Source organism: Acomys russatus, chromosome 13, assembly GCF_903995435.1.
Source record: "Acomys russatus chromosome 13, mAcoRus1.1, whole genome shotgun sequence".
Lineage (NCBI taxonomy): Eukaryota > Metazoa > Chordata > Mammalia > Rodentia > Muridae > Acomys > Acomys russatus.
In genome coordinates this window covers 58,036,131-58,055,154 of record NC_067149.1, presented here as the reverse complement: position 1 = coordinate 58,055,154, position 19,024 = coordinate 58,036,131, and the positions used below count along the sequence as shown (strand labels likewise).

Genomic DNA, 19,024 nt, shown 5'->3' with positions numbered 1-19,024 from the left:
GGTGAGGCCCTAAGTGGTAATATGTAACCGAGCATAGATGGGTGGGGGGGACGTATTTGGTGACTAGAGGAGGACTCTCTGGTGGCCTCAAGGAAGCATCAGCGTAGTAGCCAACAACTTTCTTCCAAGGATAGGTGCCGGGCGGTAGAGAACCCCACCCCTACCCCTCACCCCCACCCCCAGATATGGTTTGGGTTTGAGCCTCTCCCCCATTCTTCCTTCTCCTTCCCTCCCCCTCCCCTCCCTTGGTTAATTCCTACACAGTGACTTCTGCTTCCCTCCCAGATTAAGCTGCTTCCTCCTCCCCACTCCCTCCCTCCCCCCCCCCCCCCCCCCTCTAGATCCCTGTAAGCTAGTGCAGCTTATTTCTTCCTCAGGACCATATAGAGAATGCCAATGATGAAGCTGAAGCAGAAGCAAATCCAGGCGAGGATGAAACAATAGCCTTGGTGGCTGCTCTGGGCAAAGTTCCTTTCGCCGTGGGCGTAGTGATGAGTGTAGATGGACACCCCGACCAGGATGCAGAGCCCTGAAAGAGCAAGGGAGGTGTCGTGGTTGGCATTCTTGACAACAGTGAAAAAAGTGAGCGCTAGTTGTTCGTCCCTAAAAGGTCGCCCTGTTGGTTTGCCCAGATTCAGGCTTGATGGTACGTCAGTGGGGAGAGATATATGGGCTCTCATATCTGCACTGGTTTGTGTGTGTGTGATGAGACATAAATCAGGAAGCATCCTGCTTTCCACCTCCCTTTCCCATCTGGTCCCCTACATGTCTAGGTATGGTGCTATCAGAGGAGCATGGCCTTTTACCAAACTGAGTGTTTCTGGGAAGAGTGGAGACGATGGGCATTGCAACAATTGTGCAACGCCATGCACAGCAATGGCTGAATCTCTTTGAGGACCCCCACCTTCTCGCCTTCTGTATAGAGGGGCTCCTGATGGTGTCCAACCACTTGGTAGCTCCTAGGGACATTTGCTTTTTTAAATAATAAAGCGTCTGGGGGGTCATTAATCCGAGCAGCAATATCAGGCCACCAACAGGTAACTAGAGGAGAGAGCGGCCCAATGTAGTCTCACATCGCCGTGAGCTAATCTGGGCACGACTGAAGCAATGATGAGGTCGTGGAGAGCTTTTCCTGCAGGGCCAGGGGTGCATGCAATGCAGTAGTAGGGTATTTGTGTAGCGCTTTAAGGCTCCGGGTTCATCCCCAGCGTGTATGTGTGGGGAGGGGGATCTCTTGTGTCAAACTGATTCTTCTCTGGATACTCACAGCACACCAGCATGGTGGACCCTGAGAGGAAGAATCGGTTTCCTTTGTCCATGGTGAAGAGCTGGAACACGAAGACCACAAGGGAGATTACAGAGAAGATGATGGAGAGGATCATGAAGGCCTGCACTGCCTTGATAGCATCTGTGAACACAGGGCAGGGGCAGGAGCATTAGACAACCTGAGAGTCTGGACATCCTGCTGCCCACACCCGTGATGGTCTCGGCATCAATCTTGGCACGCATACCTTCGTGGCCGTACGACAGAGTGCCGTCACAGTTACCAGCAGTGCAGTTCTTCCAAAGCCCCACGGATGATTCTACGTTATCTAACACCATCCACACCTGAAACCAGAAGGAGACAGAGTTGTGTAAGAATTGCTCTTCTGCTTCACAAGAGAACACCATCGTGTGTCAAGACCGAAGCTTCACCAAACACTGCGTGCAGCTGTAAGTATGGCTAAGCCTCTTGTCACTGCAGAAAGCAGAGCCAGAGTCACAAAGGTCCCAAGAGAGAGAATTGTGACCCTCTATTCATGGTGTATGTAAACACATGCACACACACACACACACACACACACACACACACACACACACACAAGAAACTCCACCATAGTGGTTAAAAATCTAAAGTTCCTAAGGCACAAAAGCTCTGGGTGAGGAACTGAGCATTGAATACGCACAATACACTTTAAAAGACTCACATTTAAGTACTTGGCTAACTAGGAAAATAAAAAAGGTTAAGCCATGCTTGTAGCAGCTCTGTAAATGCCAACATCCTGGAAAAGTCACAGCAGGCTTGGAGGTTAAAGTCTTCCACTCAGATAGTCAGTCTGAGACCAATATAGGCTGCTTGGCTACATGAGACTGTCTCAAAACACAAAAGCAAGAGCAAAGATGTCAGGAGAGACCGCTCAGCAATTAAGAGCACTTCCTACTCTTGCTAGAGGACTGGGGTTCAGTTCCCAGCACCCACACCAGGAGGCTCATGGCTGCCTGTAACTCCACCTCAGGGGCTCCCACATCTCCTTCATGAGCGCTCATATGTGCAAGCCCACGAACATGCACGTACTGTTCAAAATAAAAACACATCTTTGAAGGTCTGGAGACAACTGAGAAACAGGAGGGCTACTGGGAAAGCAAGGCGGCACCTAGTGGCCCAAGGGACCACTTTAGTTTATACACAAGGATCAGATGCAGACTGTCACAGCATGAAAAGTCATCCATATCACAGCTTTGAAGGCAGGGATGGCTGAAAGCACAAGGCTGACCAAGCCATGCATCTTAGGGCTCACCGTGGCTCCAGCATCCTTTCTTGCCTGGACCAAGAAAAACAGTTTGCCACTGAAATAGGAAATAAGAGCAGAGTCCTGTCTGCATGTGCACAAAACAAGCTGAAACCGGAAGCCCAAGCGCGCATAATCGCAGCCTCACGTCCGGGCTGTGTGAGAGATAAAGCATGTGGGCATCTCTTGGTACAGTTTGAAGTCTGCCACATCGTTATCCTGTGAAGCATGGAAGTCGGCATCCAGAATGGCTAAATCACAAACCCAGAGGAGCCAGGATCAGCGGGGGGTTGTGCCCTGTCTTGTATCATACGATTTAAGCTGGCCTCGCTTGTATTTACACCCGCAGATGTTTGCAAAGCCCCTTCTCTCTGGACTTTAAAAGCTATTCACTCTTTCCTTCCGGGCAGCCGCTGCACATGCTTTCAAAACCAGCATGTGAGGAGCAGAGGCAGACAGATCTTTGAGTTCTAGCGAGTTCCAGGATCTAATGATTGGCTGCCTTAACTTCATTTTTGGTTTGGTTTGGTTTGGTTTGATTTGATTTGGTTTGGTTGTTTTTGTTTTGTTTTGTTTTGTTTTTTGTTTGAGACAGGGTTCCTCTATGTCGTCCTGGCTGTCCTGAAACTCACTACATAGACCAGGCTGGCGAGAGCCGCTACGCCCGGCAAAATATGTAGCCCAGGCTGGCCTCGAACTTGTGATCTTCTTGCCTCCACCTCCTTCAAGCAAGCCCTGCCATTACAATTGACTAGCAGCTTTAATTTCTAAGTTCAAGAAGCTGGCTCATTTTGTCTGAGACAATACAAGCAAAATGGACACTAAAAATCACCACTAGAGGTCAGTGTAGACCCGGGTTCAGAAAGCAAAGAACAGAGCTCACTATAGAATCTTTTTTTTTTTTTTTTTTTTTTTTTTGCGTATTTGGTTAGCCCTGCAACCCTGCAAGGAATTAAACTCCATTTCACACGCCAACTTCCACGCAAAACTTGAATCTGTCAACCTAATAACCAAGTTCTGTTCTTGTTCTCTCACGTCCACCTACCCTTATCAAGAATCTCAGCGAAGTCTGGCTCATGGATAGACAGCTTTAAACTCCTGAGCTGGCAGAGCGCGTCTGTCGCATTGGGGGAGGGGGGGGGCATCTTGGGCATCTTTGCCAGCCCTCCTGCCTGCAGCGCATTTCTACTTTCTTCCATATCCTTCCTGTCTCTAACAGGAGCCCCGCCCTCCAAATGCACCTCAATCTCTTCCTTTGGTAGAGAGGATCCTTCTAGAAGCTGAAGATGTCTCCCTGTACTTCCTACCTCCCAGCATGCCTACAGAAACCACTTGATTTTTTATACTTTGGTTATTTCATTCTTTGATCGAGTATTCTCCCCCCCACCCCCCCGCAGCTAAGCTAGAAGTTCTCTGCACTGTGACTTAACACCCCACCCCACTCCATCCTAACAACAACACGCGCGCGCACACACACACACACACACACGAGTTTTAACATTTTGCAAAAATATTTCAGAGATCCTGGGTGAATAAACAAGAGAGCGTGACTCACGTTAGAGGAGGTGGAGACAATCAGCATAATGGCGGTGGCTATGTGGACCACAAAGATACCAGCCAGTAACACCAACATCTTGGCCTTTGGGTGACTCTTGAGTACAGAGTTCTGAAAACAAAGACAGGGGAGACCAAAAGGTTACTGTCACATTCAGTAAGACAAACCCCCACCTTCTCACTTTGGAGGCTGTTAACATAAAAAAAGTGTGACAATTTTTAAAATTCGAAATTGCATCAAAATTTCTTAAAACTGCTCTTCGCCTTATCCGATCAATACCCCTGATGGCTGGCATGTATTTCTGCTTTGTTCCCACATGTTTATAGATTCATTTCTTTATTATGAAGAGTATTATATTCCTTAATATTCATTACATTTAAAAGAGCATTCTGTTTTCTAACAGCTGTTAATGTTTTGTGTGTGACTTACAGGCCAAAAATAGGGCTTTGAGTTTTGAAAAGGGTTTTGTCACCTCAGGAACCCTGCAACAGCAGCAAACAAAATTTCAGATAGCACAAGGAAAGCATCCATGCTCCCAGCAGTCTAAATCAAAATGATGCATTCTGCAGAACAAGCCACTATTACTCAATGGCCATAGAGCAAATTGGCTACTAATTTGATCCCGGATGAGACGTAAAATGGGAGAGATACAACTTCTGTTATTACAGTGCTCTTTGGCATCCAATATCATGACAACCTAATTACAGTGTAATGGTCTGATCACTTACTGATTTAGCATTCCACACTAATATTTGTAACACCTGAGCCTTTGGCCCTGCGTGCCTCTTGGTGGGTCTAGGGCAATGTTAGATTTCCTACGGCTCGACATGACAGCTCTGGGACGACGGAAGAGTCAAGCTTGAGCTAACACCAGATGTGCTTTTTACTGGCGTGTGGTGTTTATGCAACCTCAGTCGTTCGGACCCATCCCCGAAGACAAACAGATGCATAAATCACTGCGCAGAAGACTAGGGACTAATACAAATTAACATTCTGTGTGGGTAAACAAAAGTTCTCAGCAATGATTTCAGCCAAGGCTGCTAGTCATAAAAACTGAAAACTAAGGGAAGTATGAGAGGTGCCCTCGGAGGAGCTCTTCTGGTGTCTGTCAGCTGCATGATCTCGGCGTCATGCACATGACAGTTAGATGCAGAGACAGCTCAGAGAGACATCAAAAGGAAAGGACTGGGGGCTATTCACCCTCTGGGCAGGGAGTGTGTGCGGATGTACCAATAAGAGGAGATGACTGCATGTATCCTGCAATTGCCTGCTTCCCCCCTCACTCCACCTGCTTTAATTGATGCTTTGAGTGTGCTTAAGCCACTTTCATGGTACGGTAGGCATTTATTAGAACACCGATACTATCATTATTCTGACATTTCAGGTGTCTTTTATCTCCTCTCGCTTTCTCGTTAGGTACTCAAAATCAGGTGTGATCTATCACATGCCTGGGCTCTTGGCTCTTCCTAGACACTGGCTCCCACTCTGCAAAAATCTCTTTTCCCACTGGCTACTTCCTTCCAATTTGGTGGCGGGGGTGGGGGGGGATGGTGGTGAGGGGGCAGAGACTGTTTCCAATTTAACTGTGTATGACAAAGTTGACATTTTACTACTGCCTCTGGAGAGAGACTGGAGCTCTCGGGCCTGTGAGTCTTCTCTCCTTCATTCACACCGCTGCTTTTCTGGAGTCGTTGCATGCCTCCCTAACTTCGCAGTTGGCTTTCACGTGTGGCAAAAAGCTTTTTTTTTTTTAGTTAGAAGTTGGCTTAGAACTGTTCAAAGTGCCTTGGTCTCTGCTTCAGCCTCCTCATAAATGAAGCAAGGGTGATTATGACGATACACCCAGAGGTGTGAGGGTTGAACTGGAGCATTACCTCGTGCAGCATCTGGCACGCGGTACTAATAACAGGGTTGCCGAGATTGTTGCTGTCATTTCTGTTTCTCTTCTATGAGGCAGGATAACTGTTGCCAACCCAATCCAGTGAGTCACAGGCCACCCCATGTCAAGGTCAAGGAATAAGAGCTTCGGTGGGCTAGTTCACCAGGCAGCCATATGGCTAAAATTACTTGGGTCTTCATTAGTTGTCATTTTTGTCTAGTCCTTGTCCCTTGAGTGGGGAGAATCCTAAGAACGCATCCTCCAGAATCACCAGAGAAAGTTGGCCTTTCTCAGCCCAGGCCTCTGATGTACCCTCTGTTTCAGGCTTTCCCTCCAGAATAAAGCCGGCTCAGGGTAAGAAGACACAAGAATTACATAACGGGTGTTTGCGGTCACCCCTCCTTGACTCTTTAATGACTCTTGCTCACTTTGTTTATAATTTACAAATATCCTCCGAATAGTGAGAAGTCATGGAAGAGCCAGGAGTGGAAAGCAATCCACCAAACTCTAAACGAGTTGCCTGACAGGCAGGTGGAATTTCTGACACCATGGCTGCCCTGGGACCTGATACAGTAGGGTCTGTCTTGTTTCACCCCACTTTCAGTCTCATCCAGTGACCCCCTCATCATATCTGAGAAGCATGTGCCCTCCCAGCCACTCCATCCCATGCCTTACCTCAGCATGTGCCCACCTAGTGCTTGTCCCCTGCCTGCTGTCAGGGAGAAGAACAAGTGAGGGGCTCAAACTTAAAGGTGAGGCTTTTATCTGAGTTTGGGGATGGGGGTTGTGTGTTTTCCCTAAGGCAGGGAGCAAAGTATCTCAGATGGATGAATGTCCTTAGTGAGCAAGACACACAGTTCTCCCTGCTTCTGGCTGCTGTGTCCAGCTACTGTGGAGGCTGTTAACGTGGTTACTACATAATACACATAACATCATCTTTTCTCTGTCCCAGCCTTGTCAAGTTTTATCAATGTCATCCATTGTTGGCTTAGAGGGGTTTCCTGTTTGTTTGTTTGTTTGAGACAGTGTTTTTCTATGTAGACTTGGCTGTCCTGGACTTGCTTTGTAGACCAGGCTGGCCTTGAACACACAGAGATCTGCCTGTCTCTACCACCAAGTGCTGGGATTAAAGGCGTGTGCCACCATACCCAGCCCTTCCATTATTTTTAGTACCCCTCTTCCAAAATACTTGGAAAACACAGTGGGACGTCTTATGAAATCTCTGTGTTGGCTCATCTATGGTTTCCCAGGCCCCGTATTAGGGAGCCTACCCTTTACCTCTCAGTCTAGAACAGCTGTTTCAACTTGGGGGTCAAACAACCCTTTCACAGGGGTTGCATATGATATTCTGCACATCACATCTTTACATTATAATTAATAACAGTAGGAAGATTACAGTTATGATGCAGCAACAAAAATAATTTTGTGTCTAAAGGGTCCCTCTAAAGGCTGAGAACCGTTGCTTTAGAAGGACAAAACCCTCAAGGTCTTTTGAGAAAACTAACAGTGGAGGTTGATGGGTGGGCGTCTGAGAACCTAGCCAACAGCAAGTAAGAATGAGTACAAATCTATACTTTCGAGGCTCCTGCCCACCATGGTCTTCTGTAGCTTGTTGACAGACCCACTCCTTGTCCAGGGAATAAAATCATTTCTGGTCTCGGACTCAGAATGTACCTCACTGGTCTAGCATTTGCCTGGCATGTTCAGAGGCCTGGGATCGGCCCTCAGTACCACCATAAAAACAAAGCGAACCAGAGCATTAGAAGTATTTAGACAATTTGGAAAGTAGAGGCTGCTGTAACTTGTGTCCCACTGAAGCAATATAATGGAATTCTCCCTCGTGTTTCTCCAAAACGCTGTGGTTGGCTTTCTTCAGCGGAAAGCATGTTCCTCATCCTTGAGGGGTGGACCAAAGCTGGAAGCAGACTACACAGCACCACAGCTCTGAAGGTCCCAGTGTAGCACCTCCCTCCCACCCCCTACCCCGGGATGCATGGACAGGCCCAAAGTGTGTCATCTGTTGTCGGGGACTCCCATACCAGGAATGTGGCTCGTGGTGGTGCGCTGGCTTCTATGTGAGCAAGAGTGCTTCTCTTGTACTCCCCCCTGTAAGCACTATATGATTGGCCCCGGTGTGCTTGGGGTCTAGGGAAACTGAGAAACAACCAATAGGCATGAATGGACACCCTAGAAAGAAGTAACTAGTAGGAAAAAATGGGGGTCAAAATGCTTGGAGCCAAGTGCAGCTGGCCTCAAACTTGTGGCAATCCTCTTGCCTCCTTAGTGCTGAGCTACCATCCTGACTGTATAAAGCCCCACGATCCACGTGAGAGTGGGTGAACCAATGAAACAGTCTCTATGGATGGCAAGACATACAAGATGCTTCCTGGGACCACGTATGTGGGTTTGACCGGCTGAGACTAGTTTAGGAATTTCCAGGAAGGGGTGGGGCATCTAAGATAGTCCATTACCAGGAGGAAACAAGCAATAACAGCTCAGCTGCCACTTCTGTGTCTACCTGATTTCCTGGCTGAAGCATCCCAGTTAGGTGGGAGTCTCTGCCTGTATTATCTTACTCTGGGTCTCTAACTTCTCGCCCCAGGGTCAGGATTCTAGTCTGGATGCTGGCATCAGGCCCTCCCATGACGCTATCTTTAACCTTCCCGTCCCCACGCTCTGTGGTGTACTGATGGTATTGGATTATCCAACCATGTCCCTCCTCAACCTACAAACTTCCATCCTCCTACCACAACCCAGACAAGCACCAGTCTCCAGGGAGACTGCCAGACGGCTGCCCATGGAATCCTGGGAATTTTACTTGCAAAACTGAAAGCTGCTTTTATGCCTTTCCCAGAGGAACTACCTAGTAATCTTTTCACCAAGCTCAGATTCTGCCTCCTTCATTTCCTAGGTCTGAAGTAGCTTTTCTTCCCTCCTGTTCTGTTATAGTCCTTTGGCAGTCCTAATAAATGCCCAAATGACAGCCCGCCTGATGACAGAGCTCTTTATGCCCACATTTGGCTCCCCCACCCTGAGGAGTCTGAGTTCCTCAGGGCAGACTCTGTGACAGGTACCAGATACACCTCGTTAATGAACAAATAAATGAACCAAGGAGGGCAATATTTTCTTCAACCTGGAAATTAACTGCAAAGTGACTAAGGGCCACATAAAGGAAGCCTTTCTCTCTCCTTTTTTTTTTTTTTTTCATTTAAAAAATTTTTATTTTATGTGCATGAGTGTTTTGTCTACATGTATGTCTGTGTATCATGAGAATGTGTGGTACCCATGGAGGCCGGAAAATGGTGTCAGGTCCCCTGGAGCTGGAGTTACAAACAACTGTGAGCCACCAGCTGGGAAATGTGGGTGCTGGGAGTTGTATCCAGTGCTCTTAATCATGGAGCCATCACTCCAGAGCTTCCTTTTTTCTTTATAGCCCTCTATCATTTTTGTAAATTATTTGATACATCACTACACGTATGGGTTGGGCATCTTATTATGCGCAAACTTCACATTGTCTGTTTCCATTTGACTTCTGTAACTATAGAACTTCCAGGCTAAGGGGTGGCTTTAAAAATTGCTTCCAAAACCATGAAACTCATCTATAAACTCAACCTGAAAAACTATGTAAATCACACTTAAACGCAACCTGTCTTGGGGAGCTACCCACCAAGACCTATTAGAAAAGTCCTTTCAACAGTACATACAGCCCACAGAATTCAGGTATAACTCAGTCAGTAAGAAAGAATGCTTGCCTACTCTGGGCATAGTGGCACACACATTTAATGCCAGCATTCAGAAGCCAGAGGCAGGCAGAGCTCTGTGAGTTCAAGACCAGCCTGGTCTACATAGACAGTTCCAGGATAGCCAGGGTTACACAGAGAAACCCTGTGTCAAAAACAAAAACAAACAGAGTACTTGTGCAGCACTCTGAAGCCCTTGACCCAATCCCCAGCCCCCGCACGCGCGCACGCGCGCGCGCACACACACACACACACACACACACACACGGCACAGCTCAGTCCTGATGTTATTCTCTCACTACTTTGTCCTTCCATCTCCTGTTGGCTAACTGCAAATTGGGGTGAAAGCTTTCTCACACCATCTGATCAAAGACCTGGCATTTCCTGAAAGGCAGGAGGAAAGAGAAAAGGCAAAGCCACTGGAAAAGGGGCTGGGTCAAGTAGCCTTCATGGGTCATCCCCGACTGGGCACATCTTTCTCAGTGTGACTCTGGAAATGAATCTGAGGCTACCTGTGCGTCCTAAGGACACTGCAGGGTGGCATGGAAGTCGGCTTGCCCTCCTCCATGTCAAAACCATTCTGGTTGCGTTTGGGGTTCGAATGTGTTTGTGTTCCCACTGAGGATCATCTTAGTTGGCAAAAATAGATGTCCATGGGACATAAAGGCAACTGAAAAAGGAAGCCCTGCCCTTGGGGACCAGTGTGGAGGATGTATCTGGAGGAGAGAAAGGCTGGGATTAAAGGCAAGCTGAGTGGAGGGGACCTCGGATGAGCTTTCCTGGCCATTGTTATTGTTGCTTTATGTCATGTGTACTTTTCCATCCTCAGCATTGTTTTACGTACAGATGGAAAGGGAGGCAAGCATCTCTGCGTGGGAAACAGGGTGGGGGGGGGGGGGATCCTGGAGGACCACGTCTTCCTGTCTCTGCATACGGGATGTCCAGTGTGGGAAGAAAGCACTGCAGGTCGCGCTAAGGCTGACGCTTCAAGTTCTGGGAGATTCTGTGCCCATCAAAAACTGAGCAGTGAAAGAAACAGGGATCTGGATGCTTCGGGGAAACAGCTGTTTCTTTGTGGCCCTGGGGGGTCAAAGGGGAAATAGCACCTACAAAAGTGGCCTGTCATAGACAGTGCAGTCTCTGTGGGGCTAAAGCAGCTTGTGTAAACAGTCACACAGAGTTAGAATATAGAGCCAAGGAGTAAAGCTCGGGGAATAGCAGACATGTTAGAAGGAAGGAGGAGAGGAAGGGAAAGACACAAAGAAAGGAAGAGAGGGGGAGGACGAGGAAAAAAAACATGAAAAAAGAAAATAGAGGGAAGTGTGAAGAAAACAAGAAAAATGGAGCAGAAAGAACAACCAGAAAGAAAGGAGAGAGAAGAGGGAGGGCAGGAGGGAGGGCAGGAGGGAGGGCAGGAGGGAAGTCCAATTAGAAAGGTGAGACCGGTTCCCACAAACATTCTGTCTGGCTCATGGCCAGATCTGAGAGGTTTTGCAAAACCTGTCTGCTTGGTGAAATCTAGGGAGGAGAGCCTCAAGTGACATAGAGAGCCCTCTAAATTCAAACTTCTTAAGGCCCTCATGGCGCTAGCATGAGCATTGAAGGGTCTGTAGCTAACACAAAGCAAGCCATATGTTGTAGCTCATATTTGTTCATAAGTGTAACATGAGAGGATCAGGCCAGTGGGAGGGAAGGGAGGGTCTTGAGGCTTCTCTGCAGCCTGAGAGCCAGGGACTATGCAGAGGCAAGCAAATAGCATGAATATTGTTTTTGCAGATGCATCCACAGAGACGCCCCACCCACCCCACCACCCACCACCCCACCCTCGTCTCTCTCTTATTTCCGCTTGTCCTCCATTATGTCCATGGAGTGGGTGGATGTGGAGCACATCTGCAAAGGCTGAAGACGGACAGACCTGGCCTGGGAAGCCTGATTTCAGCCCACACCCTCTGGCTGCAGGTGGCCAGTGTCAGGAAGATGTGTCCTGGGTGAGGACCGAAGCTCCAGATTGTCCTTCAGGAAGACGTTGCCAAGATAGTAACTAGGGTTTGGTAAGAAAAATCTAGGTGTGGCGGGGCCCTGGAGGCTTCTGGGTGTGGCCATCCCACAGCAGGTGGCAGCAACATGCTTCAACTGGCAATGGCAGAGAGAGCTGGAGGACTGCGGACTGCAGGGGCACCCAAGTATGCTGGGTGGGCTGCTGGCTTGGTTCAGTTTCAGAGAAGTTGGCTACATAGTGTTGAGAGGTATTAGGATCTTTCACTCACATCCTTTGACAAGACCACTACCTCCCAAGTAACAAAGTTAGAATGAAGCCACTGTTGCGGACTGACACTTCAGCTTAGTTTTCTGCCTTTTATCTGTCTTAAATGGGTGCTTAGGTGCATGCCTGCGTGCGTGCCTGTGTGTGTGTGTGTGTGTGTGTGTGTGTGTGTGTGTGTGTGCATGTGTGTGTGTGCATGTGTGTGTGTGTGTGTGTAGAAGCCAGAACACAACCCTGGGTGTCATTCATTTTTTAGTTGTCTTCACCTTGGTTTATTGTTGTTGTGTTTATGAGATGGGGGTCTCGCTACTGGCTTGGTTAACTGGCAATGAGGCCCAGGGATATCCCCGCCTCTCTTTCCCCATAGCTGAGATTATAAATCCAAGCTACCACGCCCAGCTATTTACGTGGGCTTTGAGAATCAAACTCAGGTCCTCTTGTTTTAATGGTGAGCACTTACCCACTGAGCTAGCTTTGATATTTTGAGACAGAATCACCATGTAATCTCTGCTAGCCTTGAATTCACAGCAATCCTCCTGCCTCAACCCTCCCTTGCGTTGGGATTAAAGGCATGCGTCACGACGCCCCGCACTTGTCTGAGGTTTTGCCAGATATTAGTGGTTCTGTCCCTCCCCCAACTTTCAAATTGATCAAAGTTCAACAGTCCCTCAAAATAGTCCCAGTGGTCTACACAAAGGGTCTTTCAAAGGCTATTGGTTTTTCCTGTCACGCTGCTTTCTAAGCCCCGCCCCCCCCACCCCTCCAGGACAGGCGGCTAGCCCTGTCAAACCCTGAGACAGTTTCTATCTTCACCCCTAGGACACACCCTCCCCCCTATGGAAGCTCAGAGAGCAGCTGTGAGCAAAGGAAAGCCCCTGGGCTCAGTTTTGAGTGAGCAAAACTCAGGGTTGCAGTTTAGCAAAACTTTCTTCCATTCCCTTCTCTCAGACCCCAAGGGAAAGAGCTTAGGTTTCTGAAAGCAAAGGTCTAAGATCAAGCTCCTCACTGGGCTCTCATCTCTCACCTGAAAGGAGAAATGCTGGAACTCTGCCTTTAAAATCCATGTCCCCAAACATACATCAACCATGCCAAAACTAAGGAAAGAGGCAAGATTTTCATGGGGGACCAAAAAACAAAAACAAAACAAAAAAAAAACCCAGAACTTTGGTCCAAGGGCGACCCTGAGACTGTGAGTATTGAGGACAGTCAAGGAGATAAGTCAGGAAAGAGGCCAGCCATGTCTTCCGTGCCTGCTTACTGTCTCCCTGACTTTCTCTGTCCTAGACTTCTCTGCTTGCCTCAACACCCAGCACCCAGTTCTGCTCACGTTCTCTCACTGCCCCTCCCCCACCTCTGCCCCACCCCCACCCCCCTACATCCCCTCTCCCGCCCCTCCCCCCATGTCCCTGTCCCCTAGCCTTCCCTTTACTCCCTGTGTGTCCTCTTTTTGCTCCACCCACACCTGCACCCGCTCTCCTTCCTTGAGAGGCAGGCAGTGCCTCGCCCAGGACCAGCTCAGTTTCGGAGCCCGATTTAGCTCACAGTAAGTGGATATCTTCGTAGACCACTCCTGAGATGGCACCCCTTGTCTCATAAACCAAACATCTTTCTTCTTTCCAAGTGCAGGTGATATCCAGGACTATTTCAGGTGAGTTCTTTGAATACTGTGCCCAAGGAATCTTGGATCAGCTAGGGCAGCAGGAACCACCTGCTCCCTGCCCCGCTTGGCCTCCAGTTCTTGTAATAGAATACAGAGCCATGCGCATGCTAGGCAAAAGCATACTGCCCATGGGCAATGTCTTGAGCCCCTAGTTTGATTATGCAACTTTGATGGATTAAGTTAGCCATTAGGAGGAACTCAAGGGCTTTCTTAAAACAGAGGTGGTAGGGTCTTAGAGTTTTCAGAGCCTTGGGTGGGGGTCTTGGTGGCCAAGCTGTTTCGTTTTTTCTTTCTTAGGGGCACGCTTCTGAGCACAGGGACTATTCAAGGCAAGACCACAGCCTCATCTTTCTACTCAGTCATCTCCCATGCCCTCCCTGCCCCACACAATAAGTGACACACTTCTAGCCTGTGCCAACAGTACCGTATTATAACTGCCTGTTTGTAAGAGGACTCCACCAAAGAGACTCAGGAAAGCCCAAATCAGCTTCAGCCACATAAGGCCCAGAGCACCAGTGTGAAGAGCCTCCTTGCTTCCTGAGAAATGCTCTCTCTGCAGCAGGGAAGAAACCATTGCCACCACAGGCCTGCACCCCCACCCCAGCCCCCCTGCCCTGCCCCTACCCCACCCAGAAAGGAAGATTCAGAAACAGCAGTGTCCACATTTGTGTTTTTCTCTTTGGGTGTCAGGGAACCACCCCCACCCACCCCCCAGTCACACTGAGGCAACTGTTTCACAAGTCAGCGTACCAGGAAATGAAGCATCACAGTCGTCGTAGGGACTTACTTTTGGAAAATGAGTGTTAAAAATCCAAGGAAACCCTAACCGGAAGAACAAGGACAACCCAGAATTCGGGGTCACCTGAAAAGAGTATCCCCAAAAACAAGACTTGGGTCCAGAAAATTCTAGTTCCATGGTACTCAAGAATCATAGCCCTTCAAGGAACTGACATCCAGACTGCGAGCAGTTAGAGGCTCTTTTCATCCGGCACCCTGCTGCCCCTCCAGGCTATAAGAGTGTGCAGGCGAGCACTACAAGCAACTCTCGACAGAATCAGAAGCAATCCCCAAAAGGCTGTTAGAAGCTTGCGTTTCAGGGACTGTGTCAATTTAACGATGACACAGTAGATAGTAACACTGGGTGTGTCACTCCATGTGCGTCTAAGAGTCCCGGAGACTTCTGACAGCGTATGTCAGGTAGCTTTGCATACATATGTACTGAGCTACAGAAGGGACCACAGCTGTGCGCTTATAGAATGAGACGGTTCAGAATTGATTACGTAGGAAGGGGGTGACTAGGTGGGCAATTTCAATATGTCTGAAGTGCACTTTCTGTCAGCAGTGAGAGCGCACTCCTCTAACCCCAGCATTCAGGGAAGAGGGGTAGAGAAAGTTCTAGGCCCCAGCCTAGATATTCATAGAGAAACAGAACAGCTGACCGTAGTGTCATAGGACCTGAAATCTCAGCACTCAAGAAGTAGTAGCAGGTAGATCTCTGCGAGTTCAAAGCCAGTCTGGTCTACATGGCAAGTTCGGGGCAGCCAGGGCTACATAGTGAGACCCTCTACTTGGATAATAAAGAAAAGCAAGAGTGTATGTTCAGTGCCATTCCATCAAACTATACTAATTAAACATTAAACGAAGATGGAATATCTAGAGGAACTGGAGTGTAGAGCATTGGGTGGGGCAGCAGCCGAACCAGAATTTAAAAAAAAAAAAAAAAATCTGGGTCATTTCAGGCCTGCAAAACAAGAACTTTCAGAGAAGCCATTTTTGCTGAATTTCAGAAACTCTGTCTGATAGGATTTGCTGTCCCGCAAAGAAGGATGGGTGTGGGTGTACATTCTGAGGCACGTACAGTCTGGGTGTCCCCTCCCTGGTATTCCAAAGAGCTATGAGCCATCTGTCCGCGGTGACATAAAAGACAGATTTCTGCATATGGTAAGACAATAAGGTTAACTTCACATTTTTGTTGTTGTTTTGGTTTTTTGTTTTGTTTTTTGTTTGTTTGTTTGTTTTTTAGACAGAGTTTCACTCTGTACCCAGGTTGGCCCCACACTGGCCTGGAGCCCTTAGCAATCTCCTGCCTCAGCTCCCTGAGTCCTGGGATTACAGGTATGAACTGCCATGCCCAATTTCCAAATTTAAAGTTCTGTAAAGGCAATGAAGAATAGAGACATGGAACCAATTTGCCGTGTGTCTTTCACCTTGGCCACATCCCAGGCGGAGATCCATCAGGTTTTGTGGAAGCTTCAAAAAAATCTGTTTCACCTCCACAGAAATGTGCCGTGCCTATTACCTTGCAGGTCCGGAGTTGCAACAGTCCCCAGACAGCTAAGAGGCCCTGAGCACCCAGCTCCAGCATTCCCAGGCCCTGCATTCCCGCCAGCTTCCATGGAGCCCTTCCACAGGGCTGGAGACCTGCCTAATCTTGTCTCCAAAGGAGACCAAAGACGGTGAGAAAACCAGCCAAGCTTTCTCAAGGTCTGGGGACAGAGGTCTGTCCTCTGGCAGAGGGCTGCCCCCTTACTACTTGCCCATAGCCACAGCCTTGGGACACAATCAGCCTGGCTGGACCTGCATGGCCCTCTGCCGACTCCCAGGACAGTTTAGTGCTCTGAACAATGTAAAAACCTGGGGGGCTATCTGACAGGGGTGCCAGACCGGATGTCCAGCAGCCCTGGACAGTACTCTGACTCCACCCTGCTCTGCAGACTCTGGGTAAAACTGGAGCTGCCTGAGGGTGGGAGGCCATGACTGCATGACTGAGGGGAGGGGTGGAAGGCCATGACTGAGGGGAAGAGGGGGGGCTAATAACCTCTTTTTCCAAGACAGCCAAAGACTTAGAGCTGAAGCCCAGAAGAGGTCACAGCTCCGGGACTCTCCCATTACTTAGAAGGAAAACAGCAAAAGTCAGAGCAGTGATTTTTTTTTTTTTTTTTCCTCCAACTCCATGGGGGTGGGGCTGGGGGTGGGGGTGGCAGTGGGCACAGAAAGCATTATATTCTCTTTCATCAAGTAACAGTGGAATTTGAGACAGCTCCACAGGTCATGCAATTGGTGGCAGTGTATTCTCTTTATGCTGACTTATTCAAGGCTGCCTAGTTTCAACCAGAGCACAAGTACCCACAATCAAGTACGCGATCTTCACAGGAAACTGTGGCTCTGGACTTCCCTGCTTCACACCCATGCAGTCTGGAAGTAATAAACATTGGAAGCCAAAGCAGTTGTTCCCCAAGTCTTGGGAAGCACATACTCATCACTGCCACCTTGGGGGAAAGGGCGTGGCTTTACAAAGATTTTTGACTGTTCAAGACACACAATTGAATTACTTTTAAATTTTATCTTCCAACCAGAGACCTGCATTTCTTAAAAAGGGGGGGAAGGCACCCCACTTTGTCCGGCAGGCTGAATCCCGTCACTGTACTCACGTTTGTTTACGAGAGGTGGTGTGGGGGGGGCACATCTGTGTTGAAATGAACCACACCTCCACAGACACTCGAGAAAGCGCTAAGCTAATAAAAACGAAAGCAAACAGAGCCAGGTGCCTTTGCTCATTTTGCGTTTAGCACGTGGGTTTGTAGTTATACAATATTTTGGACAAAAGCAGTAAGTTAAATATTCTCACTACGACCACCGCCAGGCTGAGAAATTCCACATCCACTTACAAAATTCTTTAAGTGGTCCTGATAGTTTCCACACACACACACACACACACACCCCTCCCCCGCCCCTAAGTTGGCTTCAGAATGCAGCTGGTTGGGGTGGAAGCACAAAGCCATTCAACAGCTTTACAGGAATCCCTGAAGTCCTCTCAGCCCCCCCTCTTCTTCCCCCACCTCCACATCTGGCCAAGGATTCCGGAACCCACACCAGCCCTCCCGTCCCACCACATCAACCTCTCCTGAGTTTTATTTGAAACACCATTTGCCTCTGTTTCCCTAACGGTTTTTCTTTAAACAAACCAATCCCCTCTTCCCATCCTGTGAGAAGGGGGTGGGGGAAAACAAGAAAGAAAGAAATACTTAAGCAGACATGAACAGGCTAGAAGGGGGCAGTAAGTGTGGTAGCAAAAACAAACTGAAACCCAGATATTTATCCTCCACCACCCACAGGCATAAAAGACCAACAAACGACCCACAAAGCAAAGCAAACTTTCTTTTCAGAGAGATGGCCTGTTGCCTTTAGTCTGCGCAGAAAGAAAAGTTGAAGCGTCTAAGATGCTCTCCTAGATTTCATCTCAAAGCAATTTGAATGAAAATGAAAAATCTTTCAAACTTGCAATGCCACTTCGAGGGCACGTAGAGTTTCCCCCACTCAGATGTGTTCCAAAGTCCCCGTTCCTTCCACATCCTCAGAGCAAGAACCCAGATACCCACAAGAGAATGTGATTTCAGCCGGGGCCAGCTGATGTCCCAGATTCCTCCACTACTTTGAGTTAAAAGTTTCAAGGACTCTGATCGGTTGCTAGCAGAGAAAATAAGAAAATGCACAGCTTCAAAGAGCTTAAACACTGCAGGGGGTGCCCCCCTCCCAGCGTGGCCTGCAAAGATTCCTCAGTATGGGAGCAGTCCTACCTGGAGTGTCCAGTGACTGAGGCAGATGCCCTGAGTGGTGGAGCTGGCTGCTGGTCTGGTCCGCTCTTCGGGAGGTATGTGACCACAGTGAGGGGAGGGACCTGCCTCCCGAGGTTATAAGTTTCCTGGGCTGGTGCTCTGGGGTGTGTGATGGGCGGTTTCTTTTCCCCGTGTTTTAAAGGAGTTTCTATGAATCAGTCTGGATTAAAAAAAAAAAAAAAAGTTGGTGAGCTACGCCCTGCTAAGTTGGCAGTCGGTCAGAAGTGGCTGGGAGTGAGCCATCAATTCAAAGAACCCTGTTGTAGCTCCCTCTGACTCAGACACACAGACCACAGTGGAAAAAGGAGTGACATTGCTTCAAATGAGTAATAAGAGTCATACAAATAGATCTGTTTACTGAAACCCATTTCTCCTCCCCAGAAAGGAGACTCGGTTGCCACGGACATAAGGCAAAACACAGGTTGGGGAGTCCCGTGTTAATTAAAACCCAGCTAATCATCAAACAGGATTCCCTGCTCTCCTTCCCCCATCACATATATCAGCAGTTGCTCATCACCAGGAAATTAGCAGATTCTTCTCTCGTTGACTTCCCTGCCTGACCCTGGTGCCCTGGACCTGTGGGAGGCAGTGGGCTGAGGCCCATGAAGGAGAAGGGCTCTGAATGTTGAGGCACTGATTGACAGCACACAGTCCTGGGTCTTTAATGGCACGCTCTCACCCTTATGGATTGTAGGCATTGCAAGAAGAAATCTTCGAACGAAGGACTTTGCACTCTGATCTTCATGTGATAATCGTTTGGAC

At 48.4% G+C, this 19,024-nt stretch overlaps 1 protein-coding gene across 1 annotated transcript; it reads right to left on the bottom strand.

The window, feature by feature from the left end:
• Window positions 1-330: 330 nt before the first annotated feature.
• Emp1 (epithelial membrane protein 1) lies at window positions 331-18,430 on the bottom strand. Its single transcript, XM_051155487.1, has 5 exons — window positions 18,224-18,430; window positions 4,105-4,215; window positions 1,512-1,608; window positions 1,268-1,408; window positions 331-529 (listed from the first exon to the last, which is right to left on the bottom strand). Exons 2-5 carry the CDS (start codon window positions 4,180-4,182, stop codon window positions 363-365), a joined length of 483 nt encoding a protein of 160 aa, XP_051011444.1. The 5' UTR covers window positions 4,183-4,215; window positions 18,224-18,430; the 3' UTR covers window positions 331-362.
• Between the last annotated feature and the right edge of the window lie 594 nt (window positions 18,431-19,024).